General features: G+C 45.1%; 1 protein-coding gene across 2 annotated transcripts in view; it reads left to right on the top strand.

The window, feature by feature from the left end:
* Positions 1–20,041, top strand: part of grm7 (glutamate metabotropic receptor 7) — a 67,251-nt gene that overhangs the window by 16,058 nt on the left and 31,152 nt on the right. For both annotated transcript variants that reach the window (XM_028003221.1, XM_028003220.1), the window contains exon 2: positions 9,446–9,662. In XM_028003221.1, the coding sequence (XP_027859022.1) occupies positions 9,446–9,662 (217 nt within the window). The remainder of the gene's footprint in view (positions 1–9,445; positions 9,663–20,041) is intronic.

Genomic DNA, 20,041 nt, shown 5'->3' on the forward strand with positions numbered 1-20,041 from the left:
GGAAGAAACAAATGTCAGATCCAAACACGATAGTTTGGATTTCTAACCAACCAAAGACTGGAACCAAATCCAGCCTGGACCAATAAGTGGATCAATTCCCATACTGGAACCAATAACTGGATGACATATGGGGATCTTGGAAGCTCCTCTTCTAGCTTTAGATCTGGTTCTGGAGCAGCAGAACCATTTGGACCTGGTTGTGAAGCAGCAGAATACTCACACTAAAAATTCTAGTTCTGACCCGTTTCAGAGAATAGAAAGTTAGAAATCTCCTTTATTGTCCCTCATTGTGGAAAAGTTCTGTGCAACAGCAGCAAAAAGGTGATAGCCAGTAGATTCACACAAAGATGGGATATAAAATATATAAAAACAGAATAAAGAATAACAGTAAAGACAACATTTCAACATAAATATGGTACTTAGTTATTAGAAATGTAATACTGTGATCCAAGGGAGCGTGTCACTGAGTAGGTTAATTAAAATGTACAATGTGTGCATATGAGCAGTAAAAAGATGAATAATCTACAATAAAACTGTGTCAGCAGAGATGTGCAGCAGCCTAACTCTGTGGTTCATGAGGGACTGGAGACAAAAACCAGCTGAGCAGCAGCAGACCTGGAGAGAGAAGATATTTATGGATGTGTGAAACAAACTGGATCAATTTAGAGGTGCTGAAGAAGTGAGAAGCTGCAAATTATGAGCTAATTAAAACTCAAGCAGCAGGTCAAGCCCACTCCTTCAGCTCCTCAGGAAGGAGATTTTAGCATTCAGCTCTCTTCAATCCGCTTTAATCTGACTCCAGTCCGTCTGCCTAGGAAGTCCAGTTCGGTTGGTGAGGTGTGAACGTTAATCGACCTCTGACCTCTGGTCCTCCAAACCTCGGTCTGGGGTCGGTTGAACTGAACTCTGGTTCAGTTTGAATGTGAACACCAAGCGGACCGGAGACCGCTCCAAAAGCAGGAAGTGAAATACAGTGCAGGGAATTCTGGGTAAATACAACCAAAGCTAACATGCTAGCCTAGCGCTAGCAGCAGAAATGGCTCCTGGTCTTTAGCCAAAGACTAAAGAGAAATCCTCCAACCGCTAAAATCTGACGCCTCCATCTTGTTTCCATCTGGTGAAGAAGGAAGTTGCTCTCAGTGTCTTCAGAGGTTGTTGTGTCGTTTCCTTCAGTGGTTCTTGGTGCAGCTCCCCCACAGGCCAGGAGGGGAACAGGTTGGTTTGACTCAGAGAACCACAGCAGCTGGAGGTGGAGCAGATGATGGAGTTCTGGTTTCAGGTGAGACTTTGTTCCTCCACTGAGTGGAGATCACACCTGAACCTCCAGACCAGCCTGCTGGTTCTGGACCAAAGCCGTTTCTGTTTCCATCTGTTATTCTTGAAGTCTGTTAAAGTTCCTCCTGAACAGAATCTTTCAGACCCAAACTCTGACTCTGTGCAGAAAATATAAAGCAGATGCTAATCAAAGCTCTGCACATCCTGCGTTTTTCCTCTTCAGGATCTAATTATGGAAATCTATTCTGACCCGGAGACCCGGCTCATTAAAACATCCTGGTATCCTTGTCAAGTCGGGGCCCGTCACAAACGAGCCGGCGGTCCGCTTCAGCCCCCAACCGATTGCTGAATAAATGCAGGTAGCGTTGCAGTGCGTCGCTTGTTAGCATGCTGCGCTACAAACACGCAGCCGAGGCCCGGCCTGCTCCGTTCAGCAGAATCCTGATGAGGCGCCGCAGGGTCCAGCACAAAAGGCCGCATTCTGCCTGAAAGATGAACCCGGGTCACAGCAGGGTTCCGGTTCCTCCCGAACCGGTTCCGGTTCCTTCCGACCCGGTTCTCGAGCTGAAAGACCTTCCTGTCTGAGTTTGGATCATCGATCCATTGATGGTTCTGTCCATTTCTCTTGAACAGTCTCCGTAGAGACAGACCTTTTTTAGACATTGGATTTATACATTTAACACTGAATTTGTAACTTTGTTTTCTGTTTTTACTTTATGTTCAAAGCTTTGCCTGCAAAAAATTTACCTGCATGTGATTGTGTTCTGGTGACCCAAGCCAAAAAAGTCAGCACTAGATGGAGTTGAACAACTTCTAGCCAATCAAATGCCTCTCCTTTGGTCACATGACAAAGTGCTAGCTGGTTAGCATGGCTAACTGTTAAAGGCATCTTTTAGATTCTTCTCAATGGCAGAGAAACGTTACCTGAGGGGAAACGGTGTTTTAATGTGAAAAACTGAAGGAAGATCAGAGCTTCAGGAAGTTAAATTTATTTGAAGTCATATTTGACTTTCACTTAAAATATATTTGGTATATACAGCATTTTTATGACAACTGAAGGAAGCATAGTTACTGGATTGTGCTATAAAATATGATGGTGGCCCTTTAAGATGACATCACAGTTGGATAGTAACTAGTTAAATTTTTTAGTGTGTCTTAAAACAATGGAAAATTATACCAGAGTTAAATTTTTGCTTATTTGACCCACTTCTGACTCCAGTGAGTCGTTTTGCTCTGTAAAATAATTTCTCTTGTTTTAGACGTTTTTCTTCCGTTAGATGATCAGAATTGGATCCAGAGTTTAAACCTCAGCAGGTCTGAATCGATAAATTGATTTTCGTCATGATTCTGGTGAATTCTGGGTCAGTTTCTGCTGAATATTGTGATTTTTGGACCTGCTGAGGAAATGATTCAATGCTTCCATCTTTCTGTTGTTTCCTCTCCTCATGTTTCCCAGTCAACAATGTGAGTGTGTTGCTCCTTTAACTAGGCCGCCGTGCGTGCTGCGCTGATCATACTTTCATTAGGTGTTGTAAATGTGACGAGCCCTCGGCGGGCCTCCGGAGGATCTGCGTTCATTAGTCTGTAAATCACAGTTTACGGAGGTTGATTGGAGGACATATGCTGCCAGTTAAACGCCGGAGGAGGAAGCTTCACTTCGCCACCCAGATCTGTAACGATACTTTAAAAATAAATCAGTTCAATCCAGTCATTCACCCCCACTAATCCCAGTTACCAGTCAGTACATTAAGTTTATTTTTAAAATCGGTTTAAAAGTTCCTATCTAAGGAAACTTAGCAGAGCATCAAGTGTTTGACTGTCAGCTTTCAGTCCTCCTGACCAGCAGGGGGCAGCAGTGGAGAGGAATAAACTCCCATTTACCAAGAAGAAACCTCCAATAGAACCAGAACCAGAACCAGAACCTGGTTAGGTACCAGCGGCCATCTGCCACAAAAACAAACAGAAGAACTGAACCAGGAGAACTGAAAGTTAAAAGTTAACAGCAAGAGAAGGACCAGGTAATGGCAGCATCATGTCAGCTGATGCTAATCAGAACATCTGTAGCTCCTGTAGAGAGGAGAAAAACTGAGAAAACAAAAAGTTTACAGTTAAAATAGCAAATGATGCCAAAGGGAGAGTAGCAGGAGGAGACAGCGGAAAGTGAAGCTGTTCTTTAGATCTTTGGTTTTGATTTTCCATTTCTCAACTAAAACTCAGATCCAGCCGAAGTCCGATGATCCGTTTCTCTCCTCTGTTCGGCTCTGATGCTGAACCTCTGGGAGAAACTGAGTCAGGACGTGAACAAACGCCGCAGCCAGCTTTCTCTTCTTCTTCCTCTGTCCGGCAGCCAATCACGGCCTGGCTCAGTTTGTGCTGCGGCGCCATCAGGGAGCGGCTCACAGTGTCGTCTGAAGGCCGCCGCATTGTTCTGCGGAGCGGCTATCGCTGGATCGCGGCCGGCGCCGACATTTACATCGGCCTGGGAGAGCCGCTCCATGCTGGAATGGATCCGCTGCATCCAGTAAGGCTGGGCGAACGATGGCGAACTCCGGCCATTGTAGATGGAAAAAACAAAAAAGGAAGGAGGAAATTTCAGCCAAAAACGCTGAAATTTTTTATCTATCTCTTTCAGTTCTGGAAGTGGAAAATTAATGAGAAAAAAACTCAGAAATGTTGAGATTAATCTCTGAAAATTTCTTGAAAAACCTTGAAAATGTCTTGGTTTCAAAAGTTGAAAATGTTCAACTCGATCTAGATGAAGCCAGTGAAGGACTGTAGAACTGGTTGGTGTAGAACCGGGTGGTGTCTCTATCCTCCTGGTTCTAGTCAGAACTCCAGCTGCAGCGTTCTGGACCGTTAGGTTGTCAATCAGACCTGTGAAGACGCTGCTGCAGGAATCAGAGCCACTACAGAGAAACGCCTGGATGAGTTTCTCTGATCTGAGACTTTAGTCTCTGGTCCTGGAAATGTTCTGCAGCTGCTAGAAGGCCCACTCTGGAACCGGCTGTATGTGGCTCTGGAGGTCAGAGGTCAGCCTGATCTCTAGTTTCCAGCTGGAAGAACTGAAGCTGTTTGTTTTGTAGGTTTAATTCTTCAAACATCAGAGCTCTGTGCTGCTGGTTTTCACCCTAAAGGATAAAAACTGAAAACAGCAACAGGTTTATTCTGGTTTATTCTGGTTTGATGGTTCTGAGAGAAAAACTTTGTGTTCATTTCCTGTTTTTTTCTGAGACATTCAGGGGGAAATAATGGGAGAAAAATGAATCCAAACAGGTTCAAATGGAGAAGCGGATGGCTCACAAATGAGTGATGCTACGCTTGTTTCACATCATCTCAGCCGGATAAACCCAGAAACAGAGCAGCTCTGTGAGCCAGGAGGAACTTCCTGTTTCCACCAGGAGGAACTTCCTGTTTCCTGCTACTTCCTGTCTGGGCTCAGCTCAGCCCCACCTCTTCCTGTGAATCTTCTCCCTCTGAGCTCATCTTCATTCTGCCTTCATCCTCACCTTCCTGTTCGTCTTCAGCAGCCAGGTGAGGTTCAGGGCCGTAGGACAAATGAGTTACCAGTGTCAGATTAGAGAGAGGGGCGAGCGAGCGGCTGATGAATTATGGAAGCAACAAGAGACCTGATTTAATGCCGGACCCGGGAAAAGGCTTTTAATGTGAAAGGAGTTGAGTGGAGGTGTGTGTGTGGGGGTGTGTGTGTGTGACCAACCTCAGGTAATGCCAGATTTAAATGGTTTAGAAGGTCAAAGGTCAGTAAGCGTCTGTGTTTTCCTCCAGGTCCAGAGAAAAGCAGCTGCTCTGACCTCGGCTGGTTTGGGTTTTTCTGCTCTGGTTGTTTCCAGGTTGCAAAACAACAAACATTATAGAGGAAACCTGGAGTGTTGCCTTGATTCTCCATGGCAACCCAGTCCACTCCTTCAGACTAGCCAGCAGCAGTTAGCAAACATCTGCTGAGCTCATGATAGGAGCTGCTGCTCAGAGGCAAGAATGTTGTCTGCGCCTCTGTTGTGTCTACTTCCTGTTTGTCTTCAGTTCCTGCTGTCTCTGCAGTTTTAGTTTGTTTGGTTTTACCTCCATAAAGTTTATCTTTATGGATTTTTAGATCGTTTTGGACTCGTCTCTGCAGTCAGACCCGATCAGGAGGTTCTGGTATCACAGACGTTGTAAATCAGCTGTTGCAGCTCTTGGTTCCGCCTGATTTATCCGTGAAACGGGACAAACGTCCGTCTCTGCTGCAGCTTGACCCGATCGGTGTCAGCAGAGGAGCTGCGGGCCGGCGCCGAGAAATAAAGGCTGAGTGAAAGTGAGACGGATGAGGAAGATTAGAGGATGAAAGGACGGAGCGAGCGAGCCAGCTACCAGTTAGCAGTCTGAGCGCGGAGTCATTGTTTCACAAATAAAATGATAATCATCATGTAGAATCCATCAGAACCGCCGACAGGAGCAGCGAGTCAGTAAGTGGAGCTTGTTGCTTTCTGCTTCATTTCTCCGTCTGCAGGAGAAAAACAGCGAGCTGATGAACGCTCGAGTGTGTGTGTGTGTGTGTGAGTGGCATGTGTGTGAGTGTGTGTCTGGGTCTGCGTTTGTGTGTGTTAATGTGTGTTGCAGAAAATGAGAGGTTGTAATGAAACGGTAATTGCGGCAGTGAGCCGGGTCAGGGTAATTAAGTGTTATTAGTTTCTCTGTTTCACCTTCGGAGCTCAAGTTCTTCCTTGACAACATCCGTCTGGTTTAGAACTCCGGATCCGGCTCGGAACCGGTCCGGATCCGGGATGTTTTTCCAGGTCTGACTCTGTGAACAGCCGGTTCTGTAACTGGATGTGGTTCTGCGGTTGTTCTCATCATGAGGCAGAAGTTATTACATTTTCAGCACATTTAAAGGCCACAGAGTCACAAGGCAGAACAGGAGGAGCTGCAGACGAAACAGTTCCCTGAACCAGTTCTCCTGTTCCCTGAACCAGTTCTCCTGTTCGCTGAACCAGTTCTCCTGTTCCCTGAACCAGTTCTCCTGTTCCCTGAACCAGTTCTCCTGTTCGCTGAACCAGTTCTCCTGTTTGCTAAACCAGTTCTCTTGTTCCCTGAACCAGTTCTCCTGTTCAGTGAACCAGTTTTCCTGTTTGCTGAACCAGTTCTCTTGTTCGCTGAACCAGTTCTCCTGTTCCCTGAACCAGTTCTCTTGTTTCCTGAACCAGTTCTCCTGTTTGCTGAACCAGTTCTCCTGTTTGCTGAACCAGTTCTCCTGTTCAGTGAACCAGTTCTCCTGTTTGCTGAACCAGTTCTCTTGTTCGCTGAACCAGTTCTCCTGTTCAGTGAACCAGTTTTCCTGTTCCCTGAACCAGTTCTCTTGTTCGCTGAACCAGTTCTCCTGTTCAGTGAACCAGTTTTCCTGTTCCCTGAACCAGTTCTCTTGTTCGCTGAACCAGTTCTCCTGTTCAGTGAACCAGTTCTCTTGTTCGCTGAACCAGTTCTCCTGTTCCCTGAACCAGTTCTCTTGTTCCCTGAACCAGTTCTCCTGTTTGCTGAACCAGTTCTCCTGTTTGCTGAACCAGTTCTCCTGTTCAGTGAACCAGTTTTCCTGTTCAGTGAACCAGTTCTCCTGTTTGCTGAACCAGTTCTCTTGTTCGCTGAACCAGTTCTCCTGTTCCCTGAACCAGTTCTCCTGTTTGCTGAACCAGTTCTCCTGTTTGCTGAACCAGTTCTCCTGTTTGCTGAACCAGTTCTCTTGTTCGCTGAACCAGTTCTCCTGTTCCCTGAACCAGTTCTCCTGTTCAGTGAACCAGTTTTCCTGTTCCCTGAACCAGTTCTCCTGTTCGCCAGTTCTCCTGTTCGCTGAACCAGTTCTCCTGTTCAGTGAACCAGTTTTCCTGTTCCCTGAACCAGTTCTCCTGTTCACTGAACCAGTTCTCCTGTTCAGTGAACCAGTTTTCCTGTTCCCTGAACCAGTTCTCCTGTTCGCCAGTTCTCCTGTTCGCTGAACCAGTTCTCCTGTTCAGTGAACCAGTTTTCCTGTTCCCTGAACCAGTTCTCCTGTTCACTGAACCAGTTCTCCTGTTCAGTGAACCAGTTTTCCTGTTCCCTGAACCAGTTCTCCTGTTCAGTGAACCAGATCTCCTGTTCGCTGAACCAGTTCTCCTCCAGTTTACTGAACTTTACTTCCTTCAACATTTTCATCTCATATTTCATGCAAACATGTCCATTATCGATTCACAGGCTTTTAATTTGCTGGATAAAATAAATGTTTTAAAATATACAGTATAACATGTAAATACAGATATTTATACAACCATGTAATACAATAAATTACACTTTAAAATTATACTGAAATGAAAAATAAAACATATATAATGCAACATTTCTCACATAAATCTTTCGGAACATTTTTGCAAATATATAAAAATATTTGTTAAAAGTTGAACTATATGTGAAACTGAAAAGATACAATAAAAAAAATAATATATTTGAACTTTTAATAAATTGAATTATTATATATGATCTAAAATCTATGTAATTGGATTATATGTTATAGATAATAAATTATAGAAAAAATATAATTGAATGAAAATGAATTATAATAACTTACATTATTATTATTAGATCATTTTTAAAATAAAAATATCTACAATTATTGACCTATGAAAGGTCACAATAATGAAAAGGTTTGAATGAATTTAGTTTTTTTGTAAAAACAGTAAAACATCCCATAATATGAAGGTTTTGCTTCATATTATGAAAGCTGCTTGTTGTTTGCTGCAGTAAAACACATGCAGTGTGTTTGAGCCACAAGGTCCAAATAACTCTTTACAGTGACCTGACTTTTGACCTTATTGGAATTAGCAGAACCTTTAATCCGGCAAACGTCAGCGCGACTCTGCAGGGATCAGAGGCTAATTAGAGGAAAATCAGCTGGAAAACAGAGTTTCTCCAAACCTTTCCTGAAGGATGGAGTTCATTTCCTTCCATCAGGAACTTCCTGGGAACGGACTGAATAATCCTCCGACCTATCACAGGTCTCGTGTAATTACTGCGACCGGGTCCGCTCTCAGCCGGGTCAAACTCATTCTCCAGCATTCACCGCTTTTTCTTCTTCATGTTTTTGATTTTCTTCCAGAAACCTGTCAGAAATTTCCCAGCAAACACACCGCAGGTTTAATCAGAGTAAAACGACCAGAAGACCCTAAAGGACGCAGGTCCTTAAAAAGGTCCAACCAGTTCAGCTCAGTGGAGACAAACCAGAACCAGTTCGGTCTGCTGGGGTCCAAACCGAACACAGCAGACTGGGAACGAGTCGAGGAAATGAAAACTTCAAATCTTAAAAAATGTAATTAGTTCAGCAGTTCAAAGGATCAGGATGACAAACACCTGGATCGACCAAGAGAGTCCAGGGAGGTCCAAAAGATCAGGTTCTGAGTTACTGGTCCAAAACTGGATCCAGTTCAGGTTCCACAAAACAGATGTTCTGGGTCTGAGCTTCTGATTGGTTAAAAACTCACAACCATCTGTTTAGTCCAGACACTCTGGATGTTTTCCTCCTGTTGGTCCAGTCGACCCGGTTCTACTGGAACCAGAACTCCACCATCTGCTCCACCTCCAGCTGCTGTGGTTCTCTGAGTCAAACCAACCTGTTCCCCTCCTGGCCTGTGGGGGCGCTGCACCAAGAACCACTGAAGACACTGAGAGCAACTTCCTTCTTCACCAGATGGAAACAAGATGGAGGCGTCAGATTTTAGCGGTTGGAGGATTTCTATTTAGTCCTTGGCTAAAGACCAGGAGCCATTTCTGCTGCTAGCGCTAGGCTAGCACGTTAGCTTTGGCTGTATTTACCCAGAATGCCCTGCGCTGTAGTCCACTTCCTGCTTTTGGAGCGGTCTCTTGTCTGCTTGGCGTTCACATTCAAACTAAATCAAAGTTCACTTCAACCGAACTCAGACCAAGGTTTGGAGGACCAGAGGTCAGAGGTCAATTAGCATTCAGACCGCACCAATCAGACCGGAGTTTCTAGGCATACGGATTGGAGTTGGATTAAAGCAAACGCTTCCTTTCAGCCTTTAGTTTGAATTTGCTAAATCTGTTGACATAATGGTGTAGGTTTGGATTTTCTCGTCAGATAAAGTTCCAGCTGAACATTTTTCCTTCTGACTCGTTCTCCTCCGCTCTTTCCTTTCAGATCCCTCAGATCAGCTACGCATCCACGGCCCCGGAGCTGAGCGACGACCGCCGCTACGACTTCTTCTCGCGCGTGGTTCCTCCAGACAGCTTCCAGGCGCAGGCCATGGTGGACATCGTTAAGGCCATGGGCTGGAACTACGTCTCCACGGTGGCGTCGGAGGGCAGCTACGGCGAGAAGGGGGTGGAGGCCTTCATGCAGCTCTCCAGAGAGGCAGGTGAGGCGGAGTCCGGGTCTGGTTCTGAAACCAGGACCTGCTGGTTCATGATGGCGCTCCGTTTCTATCAGGACTGAACTTACTGAGACATTGTTACATGAGCTGAAGATACAAGCTGTGATTTTTACCAGCACACCTCCAAACCTTATGTGGTGAGTCGTTAAAGGGGCAGAATCCTGTTTACCAAACACATAGCATCATTTTATTACGGTATAGTAGCTTTGTTACCTTCAGTTGTCATAAATAGCAAACATGACTTAATTAAATTTGACTTTTAATTTAATGTCTTGAAATTGAGCCTCTGTCTCTTTAAAAACTCCTGCTCTTTCTGAAGCTCCGCCTCCAGGAAGTCATGCCAACATGGCTCCTCTGTTAACCCTTTAACGTTTTTTACCAGAGAAGCAGCTCCTGTCATGAGGGGCTGTTCGATAGTCTCCCCGGCTCAGATCGGCGGCCATTTGTGCATTTCCAGAGTAGCTTGTGGTTATATTTGTCATGAAGGTGTTTTACTGTTTTACTTTTAAATATTAGTATTTGCATAATACCGTCACTTTAAAAACATTATCCTCCAACTACTTCCTGTTGTCTTCTTCATGGTTTTTGTCAGTGGTAACCTCCGGTTGTTGATCATGTGACTCATGTTTCCATTGGACTTTTCCAAAATAAATCTATTTCTATTAGGCAAATAAAAAAATCACCTCATCGTAGCGCCAAAACGTTTTAGCAAATGTGTTTTTTCTTAATTAGCGTGTTTCTATGTCAAATTGTGTAATTATCTGGTCCATGGAAACGCAGTTACAGAAACTACAAGAAAATGTAGCAAATCATTTATGTTCAAACAACAAACTGCTGTGAACAAATAAAAATCATCAAAAATGATCGAAACAAATGATTTACTTTGAGCAGCAGAGATGAAGTCTGTTTATGTGACGTTCTGCTGACTTTCAGGATCTTTAGTTTTTATTCTGTTGGACCTGGATAATCTACAGAAGGTTTTCGCTTGTTGTGAACGTGTGGTTCACTCCTTCACTCCTCAGAAACAGGAACTCATGTCAGAGTGATCAGCTGAAGAGTCCGGCCTCCACCTTCGACTTCCTTTGGAAATGTTTTCTGATCAGGTGTTAGTGACCTGAAGCTCAGGACAGCCGGTTCCCCAGTGCAGCTCTGGCTGCTCTCCAGTCGCTCACTGGTTGTGAACGACTGAATGCAGTGAAGAACTGGCCTGTTTGCTGAAGTCCTTGATGGAGACTAACTTCCTGTTTCTGTGCCTCGGGTTGATTTATGACATTATTAAATCTGTGAACTCATCTTCATGAGTAAATTCTGGATTTTATTTATTTATTCACAGAAAAACAAGCAGCAGATTAATGAAGATTTAACGCTACCAACTGTGACCAGTGTCCCTGCTGCAGCAGCTGCTGGTACCAGCACTCCTGTTGCCATGGCAACGCTGCAGCCAGGCACTTTCACACGGCTCCGTTTGCTTTCAGACATCAGGATCTGGACCCGCTAATAGAACCAGAGCCTGAGCTCAGCTAACGGTCTCTCTGGACCCGCTAACAGTGTTTGTAAAGTTACACATTAAAAAGTTAACTGCAATAATTTAGGTTTTAAATTTTAGCCTGCTGTTAGAAAAGAAACGTTTTTCAAAATCTTATTTACTCTGCTTTTTCTTTTGCAACTGCCACAGTTTCAAACTAACTATTTAGTTTCAAACTAACTATTTATTTAGCAAGCTAAATATTGGGGTGACAAGCTAAGTATTTAGCTCTAGGCTAAATGTTCTGAGCCAAATAAATTTGCTTCAAACGTAATATTTAACTTTGAGCTAAATATTTAGCTAACATGCAAATTCACTTGCTAATATCGGAAGTGGACTACCAAAATAAAAGCTGTCGAATCGCTTCATTTTGTTTCTTTTCCCTTTTTGTCCAACATTTAAACTGAAAACAAAGGATGAGCCGTTTGAACGGCAATCCAGACGTTTAGCAACGTTCAGTCTCACCGAATAGAAGTTCTAGAGACCCAGCTTTTATTTTGATAGTCCAATCTCGCTTATTTCCAAGTGAATTTGCATATTAGCTAAACTTTTAGCTCTGAGCTAGCTAGATTACAAAGTAAATATTTAGCTAGTTCAGATCTGAATACTTTTTCTGGAGCCAAATAGTTGCTCATTACTGGAGCTAAACTTCTAGTTTCTAAGCTAAATATTTGGTTGCTAACTACCAGACATGATGCTTTTTGGCTACATGTGTCCTGTACAGTACAGTGTCTTATTTCTGTTTGAAGCTAAGGAATATTTTGGAGTTGTTCTTCTATTTATTTATAGTTATACAGACACAGATTTCCTCTTCATGTTTGGTTTCCACCAGCAGCCAGATGTCATGTAACAAACCAAAGAGTCTAAACATGAAAAATGAGGATATGTGGCAGAATTAGAACGAAATCAGAGCGAATAGTGACATTTTAAAACAAGGATGAAACATATTAATGTTTAGTTCTCGGCTTTACAGAGAGAAATTTTGATTTTGCTGAGAATCAGCCGAAGTTTTTTGGGTCTCAGTGGAGTCGGAGCGTTTGGACGCTGCAGCGATCTGAACGCCAAAACAAAACGCGCTTTGCTCCAAAACGCGCCGCAGATCAAACTGTTGACTCACAGAAGCTTGAAAGCTTGAATTAATTAGAGCTCCCGGTGTTGTTGATTGCTCTCTGAATAATCTCGCTGACATTTCCAGCAATCTGATGACTCTCTGCAGCTCAGCGGTCAGGAGGCATCCTGACATTTGCGTGCAGGAGTTTTTAGAGGATTAGGAAAGGACGCGGCGGTGCCAGGAGCGCGGAGGACGCCCCACAGATCCAGCAGCACCGAACGGCGGGCCGGCGCCTGCACCCGGCTCAGCCGCCGAGCATTGATCTGTGGCAGCTTTAAACTGGATTGGATTAAATGAAGTTCAGCGGTCCCTCAGCCTCAGCGCTCCGTTTAATGGAAATGTCAGAAGAAACTGTAATCAAACTGGAGGAACTGGGACGGTTTCAAAGGTTCAGCAGAAATGTTTTAGTCAGCCGGTTCTGAGCCAAAAAAATTCTGGTTCTGGTTGTCTGGGACAGCAGCCTCATCAGAATCAGAGGCATCAGAATCAGAACCGCAGATTAGACCCAGTTTTACATTTCTTCAGAAACGCGGTTAGAGACGCCGTAGTTTCCGTAGTTTCCGTAGTTTCCTCTGACCTTCTGAAATGAACAAACCGACTCAGTTTATTGGACGCTTTGGTCTGGATCGGTTTTTCTCTGCTCATGAATGAAATCATCACTTTAAAGCCACTTTTTGTATTTTACTGAAGAATTAAATTGATTTGATCTGAAACATTAAAGGTTTTCACTGTCCTCAGAATAAACCAGTCCAGCAGCAAACTGTCATGTAAACTGGTTTCCAGTCAGTCTCAGTAATGGACCAGCAGAGGAATTACAGGAGCGACCTGACGGAGTCGGCGCTGACCCGTTTTCCTCTGAATCAGCAGGACAGGAAGCTGCTCTCCATCCACCAAAGTGCTGAGTGGGCCTGAAGGAGGAACCAGCAGCTTCTCATTGTCCTGTTTGCTTCTTCAGCACAGGCCTCAGCCGCAGGTTGATTTAAATTCAAATGTTTGCGTCTGCAGCGTCAGACTGTTACAGTATCACAGACTGACGGAAAAAAAGCTAAAAATGTGTCCGATTTTCATTTCTGCCAAAGCAGCAGCTCTGATTCTGCCGGCCGGGCGGCGCTCCGGGGCCATAAAGTCATAAAAGTTCTTTATGGATATTCCCAGGTTTCTATTTAATTATGAGTTCATGTTGGTTTTTACTCTGGGGTCTGAAGCTGCGCCACAAACACAGCAAACGAGCGTCGATGTGCAACGGTCAGCCTGGAAAAGCCGATAAATTCTGATAAATGACTCAGTTTTATGGCGAGAGCCACAAAAAACTGGAGGTTAAAATTAACAAAAGACAGAACAAAGTTTTTCCCTGAAACTAAATGTTAACAAACAGATTCCCTCCGGACGGGGAGCGGCTGCTGATTCTGCCTGATTTTTTTCCATATTTCACAACAAATGTCATCTGGAGGAAATCTGCAAAACAAACCATTTCAGTTCAATCATAAGTATATTCCCATTCCTAGTTATCAGCTAATGCATCAGTTTGCAGCATTCAGTCCTCCTCACCAGCAGGGGGCGACAGTGGAGAGGAAATCTCCCCTTAAGTAGGAAGAACCTCCAGCAGAATCAGAGCCAGAACCGGGTTCAGTACCAGCAGCCATGGAGGTTTGAGAAGAGAGAGACAGAGAAGGAGAACTTCCTGTTCTCAGAAGAGGAAGAACGACGAGGTGATCAGAACCACAGCCAATCAGAACGCCTGCTGCTACGCAGAAAAAACACAAAGGTAACAGGAAGTAACAGGAAGTAATGCTAATTGGAGAGTAGTAGGAGAAGAAAGTGGTTCTCTGAAGACATTCTGACATGGTTCATCCTAAACTCCGTTTCCGACTCTGTTCCTGTAATCCGGCCGTTAGCTTCAGCCGTTAGCTGCTGCTGCAGCAGCTGCAGCTCGTCCTGCAGAATCTCAGGGTGTTGAGGAGACGTTTAATGGCGTCCTGCAGGCAGCATGAATATTTCATTTGGCCGCTTCATGTGAGCTGCAGCTGCTGCTTCACTTTAAAACACGCCTGCTTTCAGATGCCCTCCTAAAAACCAAACATCCAGCAGCATCTGGTGGCTCTAGCTCTGTTCCAGGTGAGGATCCTGTAGATCTACAACCTCCAGACACTGAAGCTGTTTGAGTTCAAAAAGAGGAGAAGGAATTCAACCTCCTGGTGTACGAACAGTTCCTGAACACCAGCTGTCCAGGTCCAGTTACTGGAGCTCTGAAATAAAGCAAAGTCCTTCATGTAGAGTCGATAAGTTTGATTTAAAGCCTCTGGTAGCTGAATTGTGATGATGTGATGAAGAGGAAAACATTAAAAATCTGCCAGCTCCTGAATGATGCCACCAGTTTTTCTCTGAATGAGACGACGAACCTGCAGCCTGGTAGCAGATCCTCAGGCCTTCAGTTTGAGCTGCTGCCACTCTGTTCCTGTCATGTTGCTCTGATGCCGAAGCTCTGCTGAGTTTCACATCTCCAGTTTATTCTGACTGGTGTGTTAAATTTTTTTAACACAATTAATCCCGTTTTTTGTTATTTTAAACAGACAAAGGTTCGAGCTGGAACCTTTCTGTTTGCTTGTTTCTGGTTCGCCTGTAAAGCTGACGCACAGCTACATCCGCTAACAGCAGCCATGGACGAACAAAGTGGCTTTTCTCAGCACACTGGGTTTTAATTTCTGCTTCTAAACGATTTGATTGTCGCGTTCTAGTTGTGCTACAACGAGTTAGCCTTTGAGTGAAGCTATGCTAGCCTAAAATAGCATCTCAGTGCTAAACATGTAGCAGCTAATGCTAATGTCAGCGTCCAGATTTCTAAAGAAGATCAGAGAAACTCTGGAAAAGTGAATGGGTAGAAAAACACTTTGCTCCAATCTGATGGTTAAAGAACCTGAAGAACAGATTTAAAACTTTAAATATATTTGAGCTCATATGTTTTTGAATTGAAGATGTTGCTTAATTGATTAATTACAGACCCTGTAATAAACTCAATTATATTTTTAATCCAGTTCTTTCACTAATTATTTTCTGACCCTCTGAAGATTGAGCTCAATGCTCTGAGCGCCCCCAAGTGGTGAGAAAATTAACCAAATTATTCAGAAAGTAGGTCATGCTGTCAGCATCTGGCATGCTGAGGTGAGAGAATCTGCATCAGCGCACATGAAGCGTCTGCATAGTGTATAAAATTCAAAATAAAAAATACTTTATTGATGCCAAAGGGAAATTATATCAGCAAGTCGGTGATGCTATGTTAGCTTAGCATCTGGAGCTGTTAAGTTAAAGACAGAAGGTCAAAACGTCTGTGGAGTTTATTACCTGCATGGATATAAACCAGGATGGTAAATGGGTTCTGTGTGACTCTGGGGTATTTCAGGCAGCTTTATGAATAGTTTTAGTTGTTTTTGAGTGTCTTTGTTTTACTCTGGAGGTTTTATTGTTACCAGAGTGTTTTTATTGAAGTGTAAATGGAGGTTTTCTGTCCTGGTTTTGGTGTCGTTGGATCCTGGCAGCTGTTCCCGGCTCTTGGCGGTGGGTTGGCGTGTGCCTCGTGTTTTCTTGGCTCCAGGCATCATGAATGAGACGGAGGGGAAAGAGCAAACTGCCTTGGCGTGTGGCTCTTCATCGTTTTGAAGAACATAATGAGAGTTTTCTGTGAAACCACTGAGATGTTGCGCCACTCTTCCATGCAGACGTTAGTCAGACCTTTGTGACGCAGCTTGTGTTCTGAATGCTGGCTGCGGTGTATGGAGATGATTACAGCGTCAGCAGGCTCGACTCTTTGACCTGCAGAGAGCATTTTATCTCCAGTGCTTCCAGTTAAAAACTCTCCCAGTCGACGCGACGCTGGAACCCTTCCTGTCAAATCAACAGCTGCTCTACATCAGCTGGAAAGAAGCGATAAGAGCAGAAAATGTGTCTGAAATCAGCATTCTGCCTCCTGACACGCCGGGGAGCTGTAAATGGGAGCCATGGGAGTGTAACTGGGAGTAATGGATGTGATACGGCGTTTATCTGGGGGGAACTTCTCCTGGTTGACAGGTTTTCCAGTGAAACGGAGCAGCAACCTGCTGGGAACGACAGAAAATCCTGTTCTATTAGGTTTAGCATCGTTGCTGCGTTTGTTCTGCAGAGTGTCACGCCTCGGAGCGCGACGCGGGAACAGAAACGCAGAGATTATGTTTGATCATCCGACAAAATCAATAACTGATGGAGCTGCTGTCATGCGGGGACTCCTCTGTGTTTTCCCATCTGAGTGCATTAAAACATTAAAAAGAGCCGCCGACATGCAGGCGCTGGCAATGAGCTCATCCATCAGCTGCCGCTCCGCGCCGACATCACAGTCATAACATCACATATGAGCCGATCCATCACCCTGACGCTCCGCAGGCTGCGGCAGAACCAGCCTCCGCTGCTCCGGCCTCAGAACCCAAAGGAACCTCCAGCTCCAGTCCGGCCCGCTGGACGTCTAAACAGGAGACAGACAGACCGAGGAAACCGTGTGGGGAGAAACCGAAGCCTCAGGATGACAGCAGGCAGCCAGGATGGACTCATGGTGCGACTGCTGACATTTTCCATCACTGTGCAAAGTGATGTTTACGCTTTATTGTGAAGGGTCATTAGTCTTGTTCGTGGAGGGTCTTGGACCTGGTTCTGGTCTTGCTCTCAGATGGACCCACCTTGACTCCATTTCTGCCTCCATTATTCTCTGAAGCTGATCTATTTCAGATCCTGTTAATAATTGGCTCAGTTTTAACAAACTGAATTGAATTTAACTGAATAAAACATCTCTGGATGTTCCACCTGCATAAGGTTTTCCTCTGGTTCTGGTCTGACCCGGACCATTACAGAACCACTGGAGCTACCAGAACCAGAGGACCGGTCTGGTACCGGAAACATTCACCTTACCTGGTTATTTGTAAAATCCTGGGCCTGTTCCTGATACAACAGGTGAGCGTTGCCATGGCGACCCAGCGTGACCCCGAGGTCGTGGTCCCGCTGTGCGACACAGAAACCATCTGTCTCCCTTGCTGCTCACTGCCTGCCTCATCCAGCGGCTCTAATTTCCTCCCATGGATTAGAAATAATTAAGTCACAAATAATTGCAGCTATTATGTTGATCCAATTAGCCGCCGTTAGCCTGCAGCCGGGATGAAACCCGCTGGATCAAAGGAGGCAGCCGGACGGGTCCACCAGAACCGGACGGGTTCACCAGGACCGGATGGGTTCTCCAGAACCGGACGACCACACTGGCTCAGTGTTATGACCTTTAACCTTTAACCTTCTGACTGAGGCCTGTAGAGTTTTAGATGGCGCTCTTGAGCTTCACATTGTGACCTCTGACCTTCATCGTCTGACAGGATGATGAACTTCCGACGGTTTGGAGATGACCTTTGACCTTTCCCAGATTGATGGTTGCCTCTCTGAGGTCATTGCTGATGGTGTATGGAGCTAAATTAGTTCCAAAACGTTTGTTCAGATAAAACTGAAAAAAAAAAAAATTACTTTTCAGATTAAAGTTTTTTTTTTAGTTTTTTTTTTTTTTTACAATCTTTATGCCCCCAGTTTGGCTCCATAGTTTTGACTCTGATTTTTCTTCCCGCTTTTCCAAACGCCGATGCATCGTAACGTGTTCTAATCTGGATTAGGATTAGGTGGCTGTATATTTAAAAACTCATGAAACATAAATTTTCTCCCTGGTTGTATGTTTACTATTGCAGCTATTCTAATATTCGTAACAAAGGCGTTTAGTGGAGCAGGAAAGAGGCGCAGCAACAGTTTCCATACATTAGAAGTTATTATTTGTGTTTGGATGACTAAACAGTCGCTCATCTGTCAGACTGAAACGTTCAGGAAAAATAATCCTCCCAGCTTCAGCTCAGTTTCTCTTTTTCCTTTTTCTCCCTTTGTTCTCGAGCAGAAGTGGGAGAAAGTCGTTTCTGATGCCAGCCTGCAGGTTGGATGTGGATAATTCCTGGGTTTCTGTCCATATGGAGATCCTGCAGGCTGTGGCGTGTTGCGCTGCAGGCTTTCAGAGACACGCAGGGAAAACAGACTCTCTGTGGAGATAAATCAGGCTGAATTCAAGCGGAATCATCCTTTAATCTGAAATGAAAACGACTCCAGAGGCTTTATTTTTAGCTGCTGGCTGCCATCAAACACTCATCAGATCCTCTTTGTCAGTGCGAAGACCTTCTGCTGTGTCATAACGAGCTTCCGTGAGGCTGAACTGAGAAATGCTGGGGCCGAGGCGCCAAGCAGGACGGAGCGGAGCTGAGAGGAGCTCATTTCCATGCGTGCTGAAAGAATGTCTTCCTCCGTTCACTCCCACATCCCAGCGCTCAGCTGGAGACGTCTTCTGACTGAGCAGCCGCCTCTGTTCTGCTTCCAGCTGCTCCAAGTGTTTCCACCTTCCTTCACCTCGCTCTGAGCAGAACCTCCTCTCAGTCATCCTCCCACATCATCATCAGGATGAAGCTCAATTCGCCGACCTCGTCAGGATGCTGCGACAAGCCAGAAGCTCACCACGCGTTTCTGCAGCAGCCAGCGCTGACATCCTCCACGTCCTGCTGCTGCAGAAACACAGAAACCTCTTCTATGAACTGCAGCTCATCCTGCACATCCTGGGAAACCGAGTCAGTCTTCTTCACCTCCTCATCATCAATACAGTATGTCTTGGTAGGTTTGGTCGGTCTGAGACTTGGAGGATCCCAGTGCATCTGATCCCAGTGAGATTTTCCCAGTAGCACCATAAACAAGCTGCAGCAGGTTAGCATTAGCCCCAGCCGTATCACAGCATGAGGGACGTTTTGGTTTGGGGGCTTCGTCTCCCTGTAGGTCGTGACCTGATCCATGACCTGGAGGGCAGATTGAGTCAGAAGGGATCAGATGGGTCCAGGACTGAGAGCCAAACACACAGAACCAGCTGTCATCATGATGACCAGAGCTCCCAGTTTAAGCACCAGCAAGAGAACAACGGCCGGATCAGAACCTGCAGCAGAGCGTCTGCATGAATCTGTGCAGAAAAGCCTTGGATCCTCTTCTGACGCTGAGCTCTTCATCATCCTCCATCATCTGTCCGTCAGAGAACAACGTGTTCCTGTTTTCTCTGATGGGAAGCTGAAGATAATCACACCTGTCAGGGATTTCTGTCGTTTCTTCTGGATTCCTGACTGATTAAAACTCAACAGCTTGAGCTCCTGTTGCTGCTCCTGCTGAGGAGATCAAATCTGCATGATCACAACAGAAAGAGTCAGAGAGGAGAGGCCAGCAGCAGGACTCCATCAGTCCGCTTTCACCCGAACTCCGGTCCGTCTGTCTAGAAACTCCAGTTCGGTTGGTGAGGTGTGAATGCTAATTGACCTCTGACCTCTGGTCCTCCAAACCTCAGTCTGGGTTCGGTTGAACTGAACTCTGGTTCGGTTTGAATTTGAACGCCAAACGGACCAGAGGCCGCTCCAAAAGCAGGAAGTGGACTACAGCGCAGGGCATTCTGGGTAAATACAACCAAAGCTAACATGCTAGCCTAGCGCTAGCAGCAGGAATGGCTCCTGGTCTTTAGCCAAAGACTAAACAGAAATCCTCCAACCGCTAAAATCTGACGCCTCCATCTTGTTTCCATCTGGTGAACAAGGAAGTTGCTCTCAGTGTCTTCAGAGGTTTTTGTGTCGTTTCCTTCAGTGGTTCTTGGTGCAGCGCCCCCACAGG

The sequence above is a fragment of the Xiphophorus couchianus genome, chromosome 20 (assembly GCF_001444195.1).
Source record: "Xiphophorus couchianus chromosome 20, X_couchianus-1.0, whole genome shotgun sequence".
NCBI classification, from domain to species: domain Eukaryota; kingdom Metazoa; phylum Chordata; class Actinopteri; order Cyprinodontiformes; family Poeciliidae; genus Xiphophorus; species Xiphophorus couchianus.